Source organism: Mustelus asterias, unplaced genomic scaffold (genome assembly GCF_964213995.1).
Source record: "Mustelus asterias unplaced genomic scaffold, sMusAst1.hap1.1 HAP1_SCAFFOLD_1395, whole genome shotgun sequence".
NCBI classification, from domain to species: Eukaryota; Metazoa; Chordata; class Chondrichthyes; order Carcharhiniformes; family Triakidae; genus Mustelus; species Mustelus asterias.
The window spans coordinates 31911-50073 of record NW_027591340.1 but is presented as its reverse complement, the minus strand read 5'-3'; the positions used below and the strand labels follow the sequence as shown (position 1 = coordinate 50073).

Here is an 18163-nt window from a genome sequence, read left to right as displayed (position 1 = left end):
TGGCCTCCTTCTGTACTGTAACCATCCTATAATTCTGTGACAGGAGCCAACAAGCCCTATGTTAGAACATAGAAAAGCTACAGCACAAACAGGCCCTTTGGCTCACAAGTTGCGCCGAACAATTTCCTTACCTTCTAGGCTCATCTATAACCCTCTATCTTACTAACCTCCATGAACCTATCCAAAAGTCTCTTAAAAGACTCAATCGAATCTGCTTCCACAACCACTACCGGCTGCTGATTCCACGCACCCACCACCCTCTGAATGAAAAACTTACCCCTAACATCTCCTCTATACCTACTCCCCAGCACCCTCAACCTGTGGCCTCTCGTGACAACCATTTCTTCTTCTGCATACTATTCTGTTCAATGCCAGTGGGATTAAGCAGGGAATATAGAAGGGAAGAAAGAGTTAACATAGAATACACATTAGCAGGGATCCCATCCTGCCAAATTTAAGACAATGAAGCATGCAGCAGTGGCCAATTTCTCTACTCTTCTTCCGATCCACAGCTGGATCAGTACTGGCTGGAGTGGCAGGGGTGAAGTGGAACAGCAGACTGACCGCAGAGGTGGAAAGATGATGCCACCCAGGACAGAAGGGAAAAGCACTACTTTTCCCTATCCCATGCCCTCTGACCACTGACATCAAAATGCTGGACAGAGATCTTCAGTTCAGGTCCACTGCTCCCTTTAATACCAGCCACCTCCTTTAATGCTGCTGCGGGTGACTGAGATCCCACAGGATTTTCCTTTGTTTTAGGGTCGATTTCCTCGTGAAAATACTGCTTGGTTAAAAAAAAACTCAGACTACACTACTGACATGTATGACAAGGACCACAACTTTAGGCAAATCTGTTTTTACTGAATGGCACAAAATGGGACCAATGGGGAAAGTGTATGATAAGCAAAATATATCAGTTTTAAAAATAGAGTATATATAATTTCAAAGAAGTCAGGTCTCTCAAAGATCTTTAAAAAAACAGATCTTCTACCAATGATCCCAAGAATCTCCTCCAAATGCATCTTCTAAGGTTTCACAATGGCGACCCCCTTATAACTCCATTTCATATTCAACCAACATTGTACTCCTCATAGATTAGGGTGCACCCAGGGCTCATCTATACTCAATTTTAATCATAAAGTATTATGTTTGGACACAAATTTCTCATGTAGTAACATGAACTATGGGCCGAATGGCCTGCTTCTGCAGTGTAGGGATGTCATGATTTGAAGATAATGAGGAAGTGTGAGGTTATGCATTTTGGAAGGAGGAATGGAGGCATAGACTATTTTCTAAATGGGGAAATGCTTAGGAAATCAAAAACACAAAGGGACTTGGGAGTCCTTGTTCAAGATTCTCTTAAGATTAACGTGCAGGTTCAGTCAGCAGTTAGGAAGGCAAATGCAATGTTAGCATTCATGTCGAGAGGGCTAGAATACAAGAGCAGGGATGTACTTCTGAGGCTGTATAAGGCTCTGGTCAGACCCCATTTGGAACATTGTGAGCAGTTTTGGGCCTCATATGGAAGGAAAGATGTGCTGGCCTTGGAAAGGGTCCAGAGGAGGTTCACAAGAATGATCCCTGGAATGAAGAGCTTGTCGTATGAGGAACAGTTGAGGACTCTGGGTCTGTACTCATTGGAGTTTAAAAGGATGAGGGAGGATCGTATTGAAACTTACAGGATACTGCGAGGCCTGGATAGAGTGGACGTGGAGAGGATGTTTCTACTAGTAGGAAAAACTAGAACCAGAGGGCACAACCTCAGGCTAAAGGGACGATCCTTTAAAATGGAGATGAGGAGGAATTTCTTCAGCCAGAGAGTGGTGAATCTGTGGAATTCTTTGCCACAGAAGGCTGTGGAGGCCAGGTCATTGAGTGTCTTTAAGACAGATAGATAGGTTCTTGATTAATAAGGGGATCAGGGTTATGGGGAAAAGGCAGGAGAATGGGGATGAGAAAAATATCAGCCATGATTGAATGGCGGAGCAGACTCGATGGGCTGAGTGGCCTAATTCTTAAGCAGTCGGGAAAAATAAATTCAGCATTCAGGTATTTTTTTAAACCAGGGGATGTGGGCATTACTGGCAAGGCCAGCATTTATTGCCCAGCCTTAATTGCCCTTGACTGGTTTGCCTGGCCATCTCAAAAGGCATTTAACAGTTAACCACATTACTGTGGGTATGGAGTCACATGTAGGCCAGACCAGGGAAGGACAGCAGATTTCCTTCCCTAAAGGACATTAGTGAACCAGATGGGTTTTTGCAGCAAAGGTTTCATGGTCATCATTAGACAATACCAGTAGGCCCCTGCCTTTCCTCAGATTATTAATTAATAAAAATCTGGAATTGAAGCTGGTCTTGGAATAGTGACCATCAAACTATCATTGACTGTCATAAAAACCTGGTTCACTAATGTCCTTTAGGGAAGGAAATCTGCCGTCCTTACCTGGTCTGGCCCACGTGTCTCCAGACCCACAGCAATACATTTGGCTCTTAAATACTCACTGAAATGGACTAAAAGCCATTCAAGGGCAATTAGAGATGGGCAATAAATGGTGACCAGCCATCAATGCCCTAATCCAATGAAATAATAAAATCCTATGGTGATATTTGAATTTAAGTACATAGGGCATTAATCTTACTTGTCAAGTGATATTACCATGGCAGCACCCTGGCCCCCCTTATCCTACAGTGTTAATTGCAAAGCCTATTTTTTATTAATGATGTTGGCTCTTGGTTTAATGTTTACACTCTGTGAGAATATGGTTCTACTGAGTGAAGTATAAGGCAACTTGTGGAATTCAAAAGAACATTTGTAACCTTTAGAGGAAAAACAAGTTCTTACCTCTTCTGGTGCTGTCTGACAGGTTATCATGGCATCCAAGAACTCATACAAGTACTGCAGAATAAAAACAATCCAGATAATTATACAACCATAAATCAACCTTGTTAAACATTCATCTATTCAGTTGTGACAGCTTTGACCTTTTTCCTTTAGAGAATACAAAGCAAAAGTATCATTAATTGATTTGAAAAATGGGCATAGAACATTCTACAAATATTTTACTTTTCCCATTCAGGGTAGAATTTCAAAAGGTGCATGCCAGGCACAAGATCAATTTGTTTGCTGTTACAGCATGTAGGTACGTATCAGGAGATCTGTTGTCATGGTATGCCATAAATTCTGGATTGGCCATGCTAATTTGCCCCTTAGTGACCAAAAGATGTGGAAGCTAAGTGGGTTAGCCATGGTAAAATGCATGGGTTATGGGGATAGGACAGGGTTGAGTCTGGAGAAGATGTCCTTTTGGAGAGTCGGTGCTGACTCAAAGGGTCGAATGGCCTCATTCTGCACGGTAGGGAATCTATGGATCTAATTCCATTGTGGCGTGTCCGCTTTGTGATGTCCATCATCCGATACACTGAAGTCAACTTCTCTTTCTGATTCCCAGAGGGTAAAATGGAGGGCAAGAACTTTTCAGCTCTGATCAAATGGCCAAAATTCTGACATTTGCTTTTCTGGATGTCATTTTCCAGAGTTCTTTTTGTTCTTGCGATTTCAAGCACCTTACCATTTGTGCAATGGTGCATGTATGGAACTTTTAGCAAACATCTTAGCATCCACATCTTCAAAGGCCTCAATTTTCTTCCACAGATATTTTGTTATTCCTTTATTCTTTTATGGGATCTGAGTGTCAACAGCAAGGCGAGTTACCCATCCATAATTACCCATGAAATGAATGGCTTGCCTGGGACATTTCATGGCTCAGTCAATTACGTTATGTGGCTGAAGTCACATAGGCCAGACCAGGTAAGAATGACAGATTTTCTTCCCTAAAGGGCAAAACTCGAAAGGAGCTGCAGGAATAGAAGGATTTGGGTGCATATGTGAACAAGGCATTAAAAGTGGCAGGACAGGTTGAGAGGGAGGTTTCTAAAGCATACATCTCCTGGGCAGATCGGCTTTTATAACAATCGGTAGTTTCATGTCACCATCATTGAGACTAACTTTACAATTCCAGGTTTATGAACTGAATTTAAATTCCACCAGCTTCTGTGGTGGGATTTGAACCCATGGCCCCAGAACATATGCCTGGGCCCATATCCCGCTAAACCTTTCCTATCCATGTACCTGTCCAAATGTATTTTAAATGTTGTAATTGTACCCGCCTCTAGCAGCTCATTCCACATACGCACCACCCTGTGTGTGAAAAAGTTGCCCCTCAGATCCCTTTTAAATCTTTCCCCTCTCACCTTAAACCTACACCCTCTAGTTTTGGACTCCCCTACCCTGGGGAAAAAAGACCTCGTCTATTCACCTCATCTATGCTCCTTATGATTTTATAAACCTCTACAAAGGTCACCTCTCATCCTCCTACACTCCATGGAAAAATGTTCCAACCTCCCCTTATAATTCAAACCTTCCAGTCCTGGTAACATCCTTGTAAATCACATGAAATGTTTTTCAACAATTCTTTTTTTCACACATTTACATAATCTTTTCTGATAATCAGTGTTTACATGGATGAGGAATCCTTTTTTAAATAATCCCTTGCAGTATGTAAGAGGGAATTTAGAATAACTTGGAATTAAAAGACTAACAGATCAGGGTAGATTAGATCAGAGTGAATAGAGTATAGAGAAGTTACATAATAATGAAAAATCCTGTTTGCATGGGGGCACATATAGCCACTGTTAGAGTTTAGGCAGGTATTTTTGAAAACAAACTCTATATTAAAAGCATGTGCCTTGTTAATAACACAATGCTCTCAGGCATGATGGGACGCAGTTAAGTAAAAAATACATTCCTCGGAACAATGCAGCTACTGAGAGAAAGGGAAAAGCAACTCTTATCCTTGTCTCTAGACAGCCCTAAAGAATAGGATATTCACTAACCAAGGACACTGGATAAGAGTTGTCTGGAACATATCAGGAGACTGTGAGAAACATTTAAAGTTCACGAACAGATCACGCAGTCCCATGCTGTCTAGGAGTAAATGTTATTGGCCAAGGTAAATAATCTATTCTAACAATGATTGGTTCATACCCGGCTGGTGTGAGCAAGGGATGGGCAAATGACTTTTGAAAATTGTATAACTAATACTGAGCGTGATGTAATTTCACAGTGATTTGGAACTGCCCCAAATCTCTCTCCCTCATGCATTGAACCAAGCTTGGAAAATAAAAAAACATCTTTAACCAGAATACTTGTCTCCCTGAGTCTTTGTTAGCTGAGCTGTAATTGAGAGAGAAAATCCTCCACCTGAAAGCCAGCATAATACATAGTCTCTGAAAATGCTCCTACACAGAACTATTACTTAGTACCTTGTAATAAAAATTGTTAGCCATTTCGAGAAACAAAGAAAATCTACAGCACAGAGGCCAATTAGCCTGTTGCATCTGCACCTGCCAAAATAGAATTATTCAGTCTAATCCCACCGCCCAGTTCTTGATCCCAGCTCTGTAGGTTATGGCACCTCAATGTATAACCAAGTATTATTGTTATGTAGTGTGGGTTTCTGCCTCTGCCATTCTTTTAGACAATGAATTCCAGACCATCATCCTCTAAGTGAAAGAAATTCTCATCCCTCACCAATCCATCTACAAATTGGTTTAATATTTATACCTCCTTGTTACTGACCTTTCTGCTAATGGAAATAGGCTGTTCTGGCCCGCTATTTTAAACCCTTCGCAATTTTATACACCTCAATTAAATCTCCCCTCAGTCTCCTCAGTCCAAATAATCCCTGCCTATCCAATCTTTCCTCAAGACCTTCGCCTCGTATCCTCTCCAGTGCAATTACATCCTTTCCTCTAATACAGTGAACAGAATGGTTTGTAGCTCTGTTGTCTAAGGTTTTACATTGGTTCAGCATGAACTCCCTTGGGGCGATTCTCTCAGCCTGCTGCGCGCCATGACCTCCACACGTTCCAGCCACCGGATTTCCAGCATCATCAGCTAGAAATCGGTGCAGAGCTGAATAAATTATTCAAATTGTGATTAGAATCTTATTAGCGGGCCCAGGATTGAAGTCGCCGGGCCCACTAGGAGTGCAGGGGGCCATGGAGGCCCCACAGGAAGTCAGAGGTAAGGGAGGTGGTGCCCCCAGGGTATTGCCAGCCTGGCACTACAAAGTGGCAATGCCCAGGGTATCGGGCAATGCCAAGGGGGCAGGGCCAGGGCGAGAACTTCTGGGAAGGGGGAATGGAGAAGATCGGTGGGGGTGGTTCCCGCTACCACTCCGCACTTTGGATCAGCGACAGAGAGAGGGAAGGGCTGTTTGGGGCTGGCCATTGTGGTGGAAGCGGGGCTAATCAAAATGGGCTGAGGGGGTGGAGAGCTGGCGCAGACACACCAGCAATCAGGGCACGGGGCGTGTGTTGGAGGGGCAGCGTTGCAGGGTCACGGGGCTGGCCAGCGATCGAGATAGCCAACAATCGGGAGGCTGGCAGTGCGGAGTAGTGCGCATGTGGTGATCTTTGCTATGACAGATTGGCGCATATGTAATGGTCTGCTCAGCGCTATGCTGTCAGTCTCTCCAGTGGGAAAAGGCCCCACCCACCGATTTTCATTGTGCATCACAGAGAGCCCTAACGTGAATCGCAGAGTGTGGGAGATTCATTTTGAAAGCGGGATTTACTCCAGCTTTGATGCGAATTCAAGACTTCGAATTTTTTGGGGAGAATTCCACTCCCTGTTCTTATATTCTATGCTCCAGCAGTATTTTTCATGCTTTCACAATCAGCTTGACATGCAACTTGCAGGGGTCCATAATGCACATTTCAAGGTTCTTCTTTTCCTCGACACTTTCAGTGTTCTACCATTTATTGTGTATTCTCCTGCCTTGTTTGCTCTCTGAAAATGCATAACTTCACTCTCCTCCAGATTGTATTCCATTTGCCACTCTGCTGCCCATTGACCAGTCCATTAATATCTTCCTGCAGATTTCTGTTCTGCCAGAAAACTACCGCAATAGCAATCGTCTTTGAGAATTATAAATAAACAAGCCAAATTATTCCAGTTTCTTACCGGTGTGAGGAACTTGTAAGTAAGATGAGCATTTTCGGCCAAAACATCAGCAGCCAAGTCAAAGTACTGAAAAAGTAAAGCAAAATAATTAACTGTTTTCTCAGTTCAAATATTGCTCAAAATTTGTGGTCTATCATCTAAACATTCAAAATCATAGAAATCATAGAAACCCCACAGTGCAGAAAGAGGCCATTCGGCCCACCGAGCCTGCACCGACCACAATCCCACCCAGACCCTACCCCCAGATCCCTACATATTTACCCACTAATCCCTCTAACCTATGCATACCGGGACACTAAGGGGCAATTTTTAGCATGGCCAATCAACCTAACCCGCACATCTTTGGACTGTGGGAGGAAACCGGAGCACCCGGAGGAAACCCACGCAGACACGGGGAGAATGTGCAAACTCCGCACAGACAGTGACCCAAGCCGGGAATTGAACCCAGGTCCCTGGAGCTGTGAAGCAGCAGTGCTAACCACTGTGCTACCGTGCCGCCCTAGAAAAATAGAATTATAGACTGGTTCTTCAGTATCTCACATAAATATATTGCATGTATTAAAATGATTATGACATTTTATTAGTTTTAATGCTTAATTACTGTTTCAAATTACACATTATTAAACAAGTCATCAAATTTGACTTTGCATGAAGAGCAGTATTATTAACACATCGGAAAACTTATCACTTAACATACTTTGCTTTCATTTGTGAGGTACTAAATTGCAAATCGATGTAACCTTACATCAAATCCTGTAAAAGTGCATTCTAACACAGAACAGTGCAGTCAGAACATCTGAACAATTCAGTTTGCGAGCTGTGAACCATTAAGATATAAGGAAATTTGTTTAAGCATTGGAAACTTTGTTTCCCCAGAACCAACACATGATCTCCTGTGTGATGCAGATAGATTAGCATAGTGGAGATGCAGAACTGGCCCAGAAGAAGAATTGGATGCTTCTTTATAATATTCTCCTTATACCTTTAAGATAGAAAAATGCTAGTATTACATTATATACCTCATTCTAGTTAATTAATTTTAATAGAAACATAAATTGAGCAGATAAAAACAATAGTCCCTAATTCTGACTGATATTTTACAACGTATTCAGATTCACCAATAATACTCTTGTAGTAATGGTCCTGAAAGCTGTAACAGTGCAAATAGAGGCCATAGCTCGAATAAATTGCACAATGAAATAAAGGCCACAGGACAGAAGTAAAAACAAAGATTATGATGTTTGGTGGCTGACAATAAACTTGAGGTCAAATTTGAGACAAAATGGATTGTCATTTATGCAAATTAAGGAAAGCAAACATGGATTTGTTAAGGGAAAATATTGTTTACATAACTTGCTGAGTTTTTTGAGAGGTAGCAAGGAAGGTTGATGGGGGCAATACTGTCGCAAACGGCGCTGAACACTGCGCAGTCATCAGGGAACATCCCCACTTCTGACCTTAGGATGGAAGGAAGGTCATTGAAATAGGTTTCTGAAGTAGAACCTATACAACTGAAGTTTTTCACACAAAGAGTGGTGAGTGTCTGGAACAAGCTGCCAGAGGTAGTAGTAGACGCGGTACAATTTTATCTTTTAAAAAGCATTTAAATATGGGTACGATGGGTATGGAGGGATATGGACCAAATGCGGGCAATTGGGATTAGCTTAGGGGTTTTTAAAAAAAAAGGGCGGCGTGGACAAGTTGGGCCGAAGGGCCTGTTTCCATGCTGTAAACCTCTATGATTGAAGCATAACTTCTTCCACTTTGTATTTCAGCCCCTTAAGATAATGGCCAACATTTCACTAACCTTTTGTGATTGATCTTTGTAGCTTTTGTTTATTTATTGTTTGGGGATGAGGACCTCGCTGGCTAAGCTAGTATTTGTTGCTCATCCCTCATTGCCCTCGAGAAGGTGGTGATGAGTTGTACACACAGACACCCACACTGACCTGCTCCTCCAGTTTTGCATTTCTTACTATTTGGAAAGGCACAGAGGAGGACCTCAGTCTTCCCCACAATGAGTTCAATTACCAGTTTTAGAATCATAGAATCATAGAATCCCTACAGTACAGAAAGAGGCCATTCGGCCCATCGAGTCTGCACTGACCACAATCCCACCCAGGCCCTATCCCCATATCCCTACATATTTTACCCACTAATCCCTCTAACCTATGCATCTCAGGACACTAAGGGCAATTTTTTTTTTAGCATGGCCAATCAACCTAACCTGCACATCTTTGGACTGTGGGAGGAAACCGGAGCACCCGGAGGAAACCCACGCAGACACGAGGAGAATGTGCAAACTCCACACAGACAGTGACCCAAGCCGGGAATCGAACCCAGGGTCCTGGAGCTGTGAAGCAGCAGTGCTAACCACTGTGCTACCGTGCCGCCCAATTACATAATCTCCGGATGTTTTGCCCAATTACATAATCTCCGGATGTACCTTTCCACCAAACAGGAAAATAACTCTCAATACTTTTATCCAAGTTATTTGATAAACATGGTGAAAACCAATTAGCATCCCTTGTTGCTTCAAAATCAACGTGCTTTCATTACACTATCATCTAATACCTTCTGGAAGTCTGTATAGATAGCATTCGCTGACCCTCACAAATCCACTACGTCAATAACCTCCTCAAAATCTTCAACTGGATTTGTCAGACTTAAACTTCTTCACACATTCATGCTGACCATCTGTGATAAAATTTAACTAAATTTTCAGCCACTTTGTTTCTAATGGCAGATTTTGGCAACTTCTCCACTGTTGGCATTAGACTGACAAATCTGTAGTTACCTGGTTTCTCTTTCCTACCCGACTTAAATAATGGGGAAAGAATTGATAATTTACTAATTGCACTGCACATTCTACAAATTAAGAAAGCTTTGGAGGATTATTGTCAATGCATCTGGTATTTCCACCCCTACTTATGATGATACTATGCCTTTAAGAAATATATCTATAGCATGTTTCTTGTAAGGGGTATGTTTAAAATTCAACTCTGTTTTACAAGGGGCTGATTTGTCTGGGTAACAGTTCGTTCATGTGTTGAGAATGCAGGTTTATGACTGATTTAAACAGAGTTAATGCATTTGCCTTTACTTAAGTTTCCCTTGGAGTTTCAGAGTAGGGTTTTGGTTAGGTTGATTAACAGAGTCATGTGCTAATGGGAAGAGATCAGCTTGCAGGAGAAACAGTCAGTTTCTGCCTGGTTCTGAAATAAGCAAGAAATGTCTCTCTGTCTCTTTCTCCAGAAGTGCTTGGAGAACTCTAGGACTGGCACTCTAATTACAAGCATGTAAGCCTGTGTTTGCCAACTGATTTTGAAGAGGAGGTTGAGTCTGTAAGAGGAATATTGCTTGAATTGAAATTAATAGGGATAGGTTAGCAGTTCAGAATTAACTTGTCATGTTTAAGTATTGTTCAAATGTTAAATGTTAAGCTGATTCATTTGTTATAGTTAAACTGTATTGTTAAATAAAGTTTGTTTTGATAAACGCTTCCCAGTAGAATCATGCCTAGAGTGACACATCTAATCCTCACATTAATGCCAAAATAGCAAATAGTTGGGGTTTAGTCTAACTTCATAGCATGCCTTGGGGTTTCTGAACTTGCACCCTCACATACTTATTTTAACACTTTGGAGTAGAAATCAACAGGTTCCGGATATTTGTTTATCTTATGGCTCATTATTTCATTACTCATGTAATATAAACAAGTTCCTTCCCTTGATTCCTTCTTTCCTCGATTAGCAGTGTTTTGATTTAACTCCCATCATATAAAACTTGGAATTTATTAATTGGAAAAAATAATTGCTCATTCTGCCTGAAAATATTTTTCTGCTTTGTCTTTCCCCTTTATGGCTCTCATCCCTTTCAGCACATGGAGCATGCTGCACAAAAACAAGCAAGAATAAGGTAAACGCACTTCATATTTGCAGTAGAGAAGAAGCAGATTGCCAAAGGTTTCTGGTGGGAAAGGATTCTGCTGGAGTAAGAACTGTAGTTTTTCAAATCCCTCAGTTGGTTTGGAGTCCATGTTCATTAAGGCTTGGTTGTGAAGGGTGACTGGGTCAAGTTCCTATAATGAAAATACAGTGCATTACTCCAGGCTTGATTATCTTCACGCAAATAAAATTACCAACTGTTAACAAAACAAATGTTACTAAAAATTCAAGATTCTCTCTCAATTTTAAAATACGTTAAAGTATTTCGAAATATCATCTAGGTTCTTTCCCGCTACTGACTACAGAGGTCTGTAACTCCAAACCTCTCATTTCAGGCCATGCTTAGATTTCTCCTCCATTACCTCCCACCTCTAACCATTTCTGGGCTGCCTTTGCTCTGCTCCCACTATTTTATGATTGTGTTCTATCTTCCTCTGTATTCTCTGGCAGTTTTGTCAACATTTCATCTCCCACCCACCTTATTCCTTCAGTTGGTCTTCTACTCTGTCTCTTGGTCAACACACATTCCAGATCAATGCCAATGGTGGTCCTTATTTTTCAATTATTCATTTGTGGGATGAGAGCGTCGCAGGCTGAGCCAGCATTTATTGCACATCCCTAACTGCCCTCCATTTCAGAGGGCATTTGAGAGTCATAGAGATTTACAGCATGGAAACAGGTCCTTCAGCCCAACTTGTCCATGCCGCCCTTTTTTTTTAAACCCCTAAGCTAATCCCAATTGCCCACATTTGCCCCATATCCCTCTATACCCATGTAACTGTATAAATGCTTTTTAAAAGACAAAATTGTACCCGCCTCTACTACTACCTCTGGCAGCTAGTTCCAGACACTCACTACCCTGTGTGTGAAAAAATTGTCCCTCTGGACACTTTTGTATCTCTCCCCTCTCACCTTAAACCTATGCCCTCTAGTTTTAGACTCCCCTACCTTTGGGAAAATACGTTGACTATCTAGCTGATCTATGCCCCTCATTATTTTATAGACCTCTATAAGATCGCCCCTCAGCCTTCTACGCTCCAGAGAAAAAAGTCCCAGTCTATCCAGCCTCTCCTTATAACTCAAACCATCAAGTCCCAGTAGCATCCTAGTAAATCTTTTCTGCACTCTTTCTAGTTTAATAATATCCTTTCTATAATAGGGCGACCAGAACTGTACACAGTACTCCAACTGTAGCCTTACCAATGTCTTGTACAACTTCAACAAGACGTCCCAACTCACATTGCCTCCATATTGCTGTGGATTTGGAGGCACATGTAGGCCAGACCAGTTAAGGATGGCAGATTTCCTTCTGTAAAGGACATTAGTGAACTAGGTGGGTTTTTCCAACAATCCACAATGGTTTCATGGTCATCATTAGATTTTTAATTCCAGATTTTTTTTCGTACTCAAATTTCACCAGCTCCCCAGATCTTGCTCTGGCTCTCTGGGACTACTAATCCAGTGACAATACCACTATGCCACTGCCTCCCCTAGGGACTATGACACAGCCAAATTTCTGTTGTGCTTCTGAGAAAACATCTCACCCCTCAGCTCCATTCATGGCAAAACTGATCCTTAGTCATCTACCTTGTCTTTATAAATTGTAGCAGTCCAGGTATTGTCTCAGGAGCCTTGGTGGGTTCCTGTACTGCATTTTGTAGATGGTGGACACGGCTGCCATTGTGCATCAGTGATGGAGGTAGTGAATGTTTGTGGATGGGTTGCCAAACAAGGGGACTGCTTTGTCCTGGATGGTATCAAGCTTATCAAGTGTTGTTGGAGCAGGTAACTTCAGGCAAGTGAAGAGTTTTCTATCACACTCCTGACTTGTGCCGTGTAGAAGGTGGACAGGCTCTGGGGAGTCAGGAGGCGAGTTACTCGCCGCAGAATTCCGAGCCTCTGATCTTCTCTTGCAGCCATGGTATTTATATGGCTAGTCCAGTTCTCAACTTCTGAGGACATTTCAAGGACAATGGTTAGATTCTCTCTTGTTGGAGATGATCATTGCCTGGCACTTGTGTGGCACAAATGTGACTTGTTAGCCCAAGCCTAATATTACCTCCTTTGTCTACAAGCTGTAAAAGTGTAACTTTCTAGTACTTTAATTGTTGGAATGCACTGCTGTCCTAGGCCACCATCTCTGCACTAAGTGTCTGCAGCTTGTGCAACTTTGGCCCAGAGTTGTACTGGAGTCTGAGTTGCAGACATCACTAGACATCGGGGCGTGAGAGAGTTACCTGGAAGCATTGTTAGAGGAGGCAGTCATACCATTTAGATTAGGCAGAGCTTGATTAGGTCAATGGTCAGGAACAGGAAGGTTTTTTTTATTCATTCGTGGGACATGGGCATTGCTGGCTGGCCAGCATTTATTGCCTATCCCTAGTTGACTTTGAACAAAGCGATTGCTAGGCCATTTCAGAGGGCAGTTGAGAATCAACCACATTGCTGTGTGACTGCGAGACAGGTGGGGATCCAGCAGGTCTCCTGGAAGAACCTTATCCCTTGACTTTGTCCAACAGGTACAAGGTACTTGCTATCTGTGCGGATGAAAAAGGAGGACTGAAGAATGGATGGCCAAACTGCCCATAGCATCATGGTGCAGGATACCATTCAAGCAGGAAAAGCAAAACAAAATGTGAGTGATAGGAGACAGCAGAGATTTAAAGATCTCTTACACTTAACTATTCATTGTCACAAGATATGAAACAGATGATTAATATGAACATGTAATTGAAAGTATAGTTTCTTACTTCAGAAAAATTCCTTTTGAAAACGACAGATCTTGAAGATTCAAATGTTTTCGCTACAATGTGTGTTTGAAAATAACACAAGAACATGGAGGATGAGTTTTGCTTTGAAGCTTCAAATTCTTTCCAAAATAGAGGCAGTGTGTAAAATGAAAACCTCCAGTGTTGATGTAGGTTGTCGCCATTTTGAAATGAGAAAAAATAAATAGTACTGATAATTCAAATTAAATCAATGGCCCAGATCTTCCCGTCTCTGGATGGTCAGAGACCCGGCATATCCCAAAGTTGCGCTTGGAGACCAAAGTTCCCAAAACAAGGACTCCATGGGAATTGCCCGGAAGAATGTCTCCAAACTGAGTTAGTTGGTGACCTCAGATGGTTCCAACTCTCTTACTGAGGTAGTTACCCAGAAAACGTTACAAAGAACAAAGAAAAGTGCAGCACAGGAACAGGCCCTTCAGCCCTCCAAGCATGTGCTGATCATGATGCCCTAACTAAACTAAAAAAACCTTCTGCCCTTACTTGGTCCGTATCCCTCTATTGCTTCCCGATTCATGTACCCATCCAGATGCCTCAAATGTTGCTAATGTGCCTGTTTCTACCACCTCCTCTGGCAGCGCATTCCAGGCACCCACCACTCTCTGCGTGAAAAACCTCCCCCGCACATCTCCCTTAAACTTTCCTCCTCTCACCTTGAACCTGTGCCCCCTTGTAATTGACACTTCCGTCCTGCAAAAAAGCCTCTGACTATCCACCTTGTCTATGCCTCTCATAATTTTGTAAACCTCTATCAGGTCTCCCCTCAGCCTCCGTCTTTCCAGTGAAAACAATCATAGTTTATTTAACCTCTCCTCATAGCCAACACCCTCAAGACTAGGCAATATCCTGATGAACATTCTTTGCACTCACTCCAAAGCTTCCACGTCCTTCTGGTAGTGTGGTGACCAGAACTGCACGCAATATGCCAAATCCGGCCTAACCAAGGTTTTATACAGCTGCAACATGATTTCCCAATTCTTGTACTCAATGCCCCGGCTGGTGAAGGCAAGCATGCCATATGCCTTTTTAATCACCTTGGCCACTCGTGTTGCCACTTTTAGGGAACTGTGGACCTGCACGCCCAGATCCCTCTGTGTGTTAATGTTCCTATGGGTTCTGCCATTTACACTATAATTCACACTTAACGTTGATCCTCCAAAATGCATCACCTCACATTTGTCCGAATTAAATTCCATCTGCCATTTCTGTGCCCAAGTCTCCAATCTATCTATACTCTGCTGTATCCTCTGACAATGTCCAACACTATCAGCAACTCCATCAATCTTTGTGTCATCCGCAAACTTACTAATCAGACCACCCACATTTTCCTCCAGATCATTTATATATAGTACAACAACAGAGGTCCCAGCACTGATCCCTGTGGAACACCACTAGCTACAGATCTGATTCTGAAAAACACCCTTCACTGCTACTCGGTCTTCTATAATCAAGTCAGTTCTGTATCCATCTAGCCAGCCCACCCCAAACCCTATGTGATTTTAGTTTTTGTACCAGTCTACCATGTGGTACCTTGTCAAATGCCTTACTAAAGTCCATATAAACTACATCCACAACCCTTCCCTCATCCAGGACCAAGTCGTGAGTAGAGATGTAATTCCTCCGCCCGATGCTTGAACTCAACTCCAGTCTCAGAATCCTCCATTCGACTATTAGATTCATTCCCAAACCCTTCGACTCCTCCGCCCAGCCCTCAGACTCACTCCTCGACCCTCAAATATCAATGGAATGAGACAAAGTCAACATGGATTTATGAAAGGGAAATCATGTTTGTTAAAACCAACTGGAGTTTTTTTGAGGATGTAACTAGTAGATAAGGGAAAGCCAGTGGATGTAGTGTATTTGGATTTTCAGTAAGCTTTTGATAAAGTCCCATATAACAGGTTAGTGTGCAAAATGGAGGCCTTGAGGCACAATGGTAATGCCCTTACCATTGGACCAGAAGCTCTGGGTTAGAGTCCAACGTTAGGACCTGTTAACCACTTGTTGTTCAATGCGGTTCAATAGGCTGATAATCAGCTCAGAAATCCTTCCCTCACTATTCCCCAAAGGGTATAAAAAATGTATGGGTGTGAAGATACGCTAAAAACGGTGTAAAATTAAAGCAGATGGGACTGGGGGTAATATATCGGCATGGATTGAGAATTGGTTAGCAGACAGGAAATAGAGTTGGAATAAAGCCAGTTCTGTATCCATCTAGCCAGCCCACCCCGAATCCTATGTGATTTTAGTTTTTGTACCAGTCTACCATATGATACCTTGTCAAACGCCTTACTAAAGTCCATATAAACTACATCCACAGGACGGAAGCCTCAGCACTTCACTAAACTGTAAGCACACAGATAATAACCTCATGAGGCTCCACTTCTCCAGCTTCCACCCCAAGCACGTTAAGGAAGCCATCCCCTACGAACAAGCTCTGCGTATACACAGGATCTGCTCGGACGAGGGGGAACATGGCTGACACCTACAGACGCTGAAAGATGCCCTCTTAAAACCAGCTATGATGTCAACTCATCGATCGACAGTTCTGACGTGCCACAGCAAAAGACCACGACGCTCTCAGGAGACAAACATGGGACACGACTGACAAAGTACCTTTCGTCATCCAGTACTTCCCCGGAGCAGAAAGACTACGCCAGGTTCTTCGCAGCCTTCAGCATGTCATCAATGACGACGAACATCTCGCCAAGGCCATTCTTGCACCTCCGCTACTCGCCTTCAAACAGCTGCCTAACCTCAAACAGACCATCGTTCGCAGCAAGCTACCTAGCCCTCAGGGGAACAGCGACCATGACACCACACAACCCTGACACAGTAACCACTGCAGGGCATGCCAGATCATCGACACAGATAGTAACATCACACAGGCGAACACCACCCGCCAGGTACACGGTACATAGTCATGCAACTCAGCCAACATAATCTACCTCATATGCTGCTGAAAAGGGTGCCCCGGGGCATGGTACATTGGGGAGACCATGCAGACACTACGATGACGGATGAATGGACACAGTGCAACAATCGCCAGGCAGGAGTGTTCCCTCCCAGTTGGAGAACACTTCAGTGGCCAAGGATATTTGACTGCCAATCTTTGGGTAAGCGTTCTCCAAGGCGGCCTTCGAGACACACAACAATGCAGAATCGCCGAGCAGAAACTGATAGCCAAGTTCAACACTCATGAGGACTGCCTTAACCGGGATCTCGGGTTCATGTTGTGCTTATATGTAACCCCACCATACTGTTCTGTGGGAGAAAAATCTCCTTAACTGTCCTGTTTTGACACCGTGCACACCTTGATTAGGTGTAATGATCTCTCTCTACCTGAATTTGTTAGCATAATGTTAGCACCATCTTACTCTTTGATTATTTGTAATCCTCTCTCTGCGTTAAATTATCGGTTCTTAGGTGATCCCTTCACTTGTTACACAGCCTGTCGACGCTTTACACGTACTGATTATACTTAACTGCTTGCACTTATTTATTAGCACTCATGAAGACTTGTTATTCTGCCAGCCTACACTGTCCGTACTTATCCTTTAACACTCTACCTGCGAGTGTCGGGCGACCTACGTGTTCTGTGCCTGCGTGCCTCTCTCCACTTCACCTGACGAAGCAGCAGCGTTCCGAAAGCTTCTGATTTCAAACAAACTAGTTGGACTATAACTTGTGTGACCTCTCATCTTGTACACCCCAGTTCAACATCCATATTCCATGGTGACAAAAGACTCAATGAAACTCCTTTCCCCAACAACGTAATAATCAGTTCCTCTCCCCATCATCCACACACCTCTATCCCACACTCTCACTCATGTCCTCCCTCCCATCCCACTCTGCCCACAATTTACTCACTCATGCCCTTGCTCCCTACTTAGCCCCCCCCCACCCACCTCACTTATTCCTTCCACCGCACCCCCCTTCACCACTACCTGCATTTTTCCACCTTGCCCGGATGTGGGGGAGCTGAAATGGAAACGCAGCAGTAATGGTTATGAATAGTAGGAAACATTGTATATACCAGATTCCAATCAGAAAACCTTATCAAACACTGAATGAGAGAGAAGTAATTGTCTCGTCCTAAACCCCAGAGTTGAAAATAACTATGTTTCAGAGCTTATTCAACAGAAAAAAAGTACATTTCTGTGCACAATCTCAATCATGTGTGGATAAGTATTACCAAATTAATTATATTTTAAACATTTGAGAAAACAGAAAGTTATATTATCTTTGAAAAAAAGACTATCAGCTTACCTCTTCAGATCGTGGTGGCATGTCTGTCAATGCTTCTTGTGCTGCTTCATCTGTTTAATAACAAAGGATGGATAGTGCTATTGTCACTGCAACAATATTCTGCATCTTTAACCCCATAAAGCCAAATAG

General features: G+C 42.8%; 1 protein-coding gene across 1 annotated transcript in view; it reads right to left on the bottom strand.

The window, feature by feature from the left end:
* Nucleotides 1–18163, bottom strand: part of ift70 (intraflagellar transport 70) — a gene marked incomplete at its 5' end in the record, with an annotated part of 79296 nt that overhangs the window by 41878 nt on the left and 19255 nt on the right. The window contains 4 exons of the mRNA XM_078206269.1: nucleotides 2848–2901; nucleotides 7033–7098; nucleotides 10961–11113; nucleotides 18035–18084. Coding sequence (XP_078062395.1) covers nucleotides 2848–2901; nucleotides 7033–7098; nucleotides 10961–11113; nucleotides 18035–18084 — 323 coding nt within the window. The remainder of the gene's footprint in view (nucleotides 1–2847; nucleotides 2902–7032; nucleotides 7099–10960; nucleotides 11114–18034; nucleotides 18085–18163) is intronic.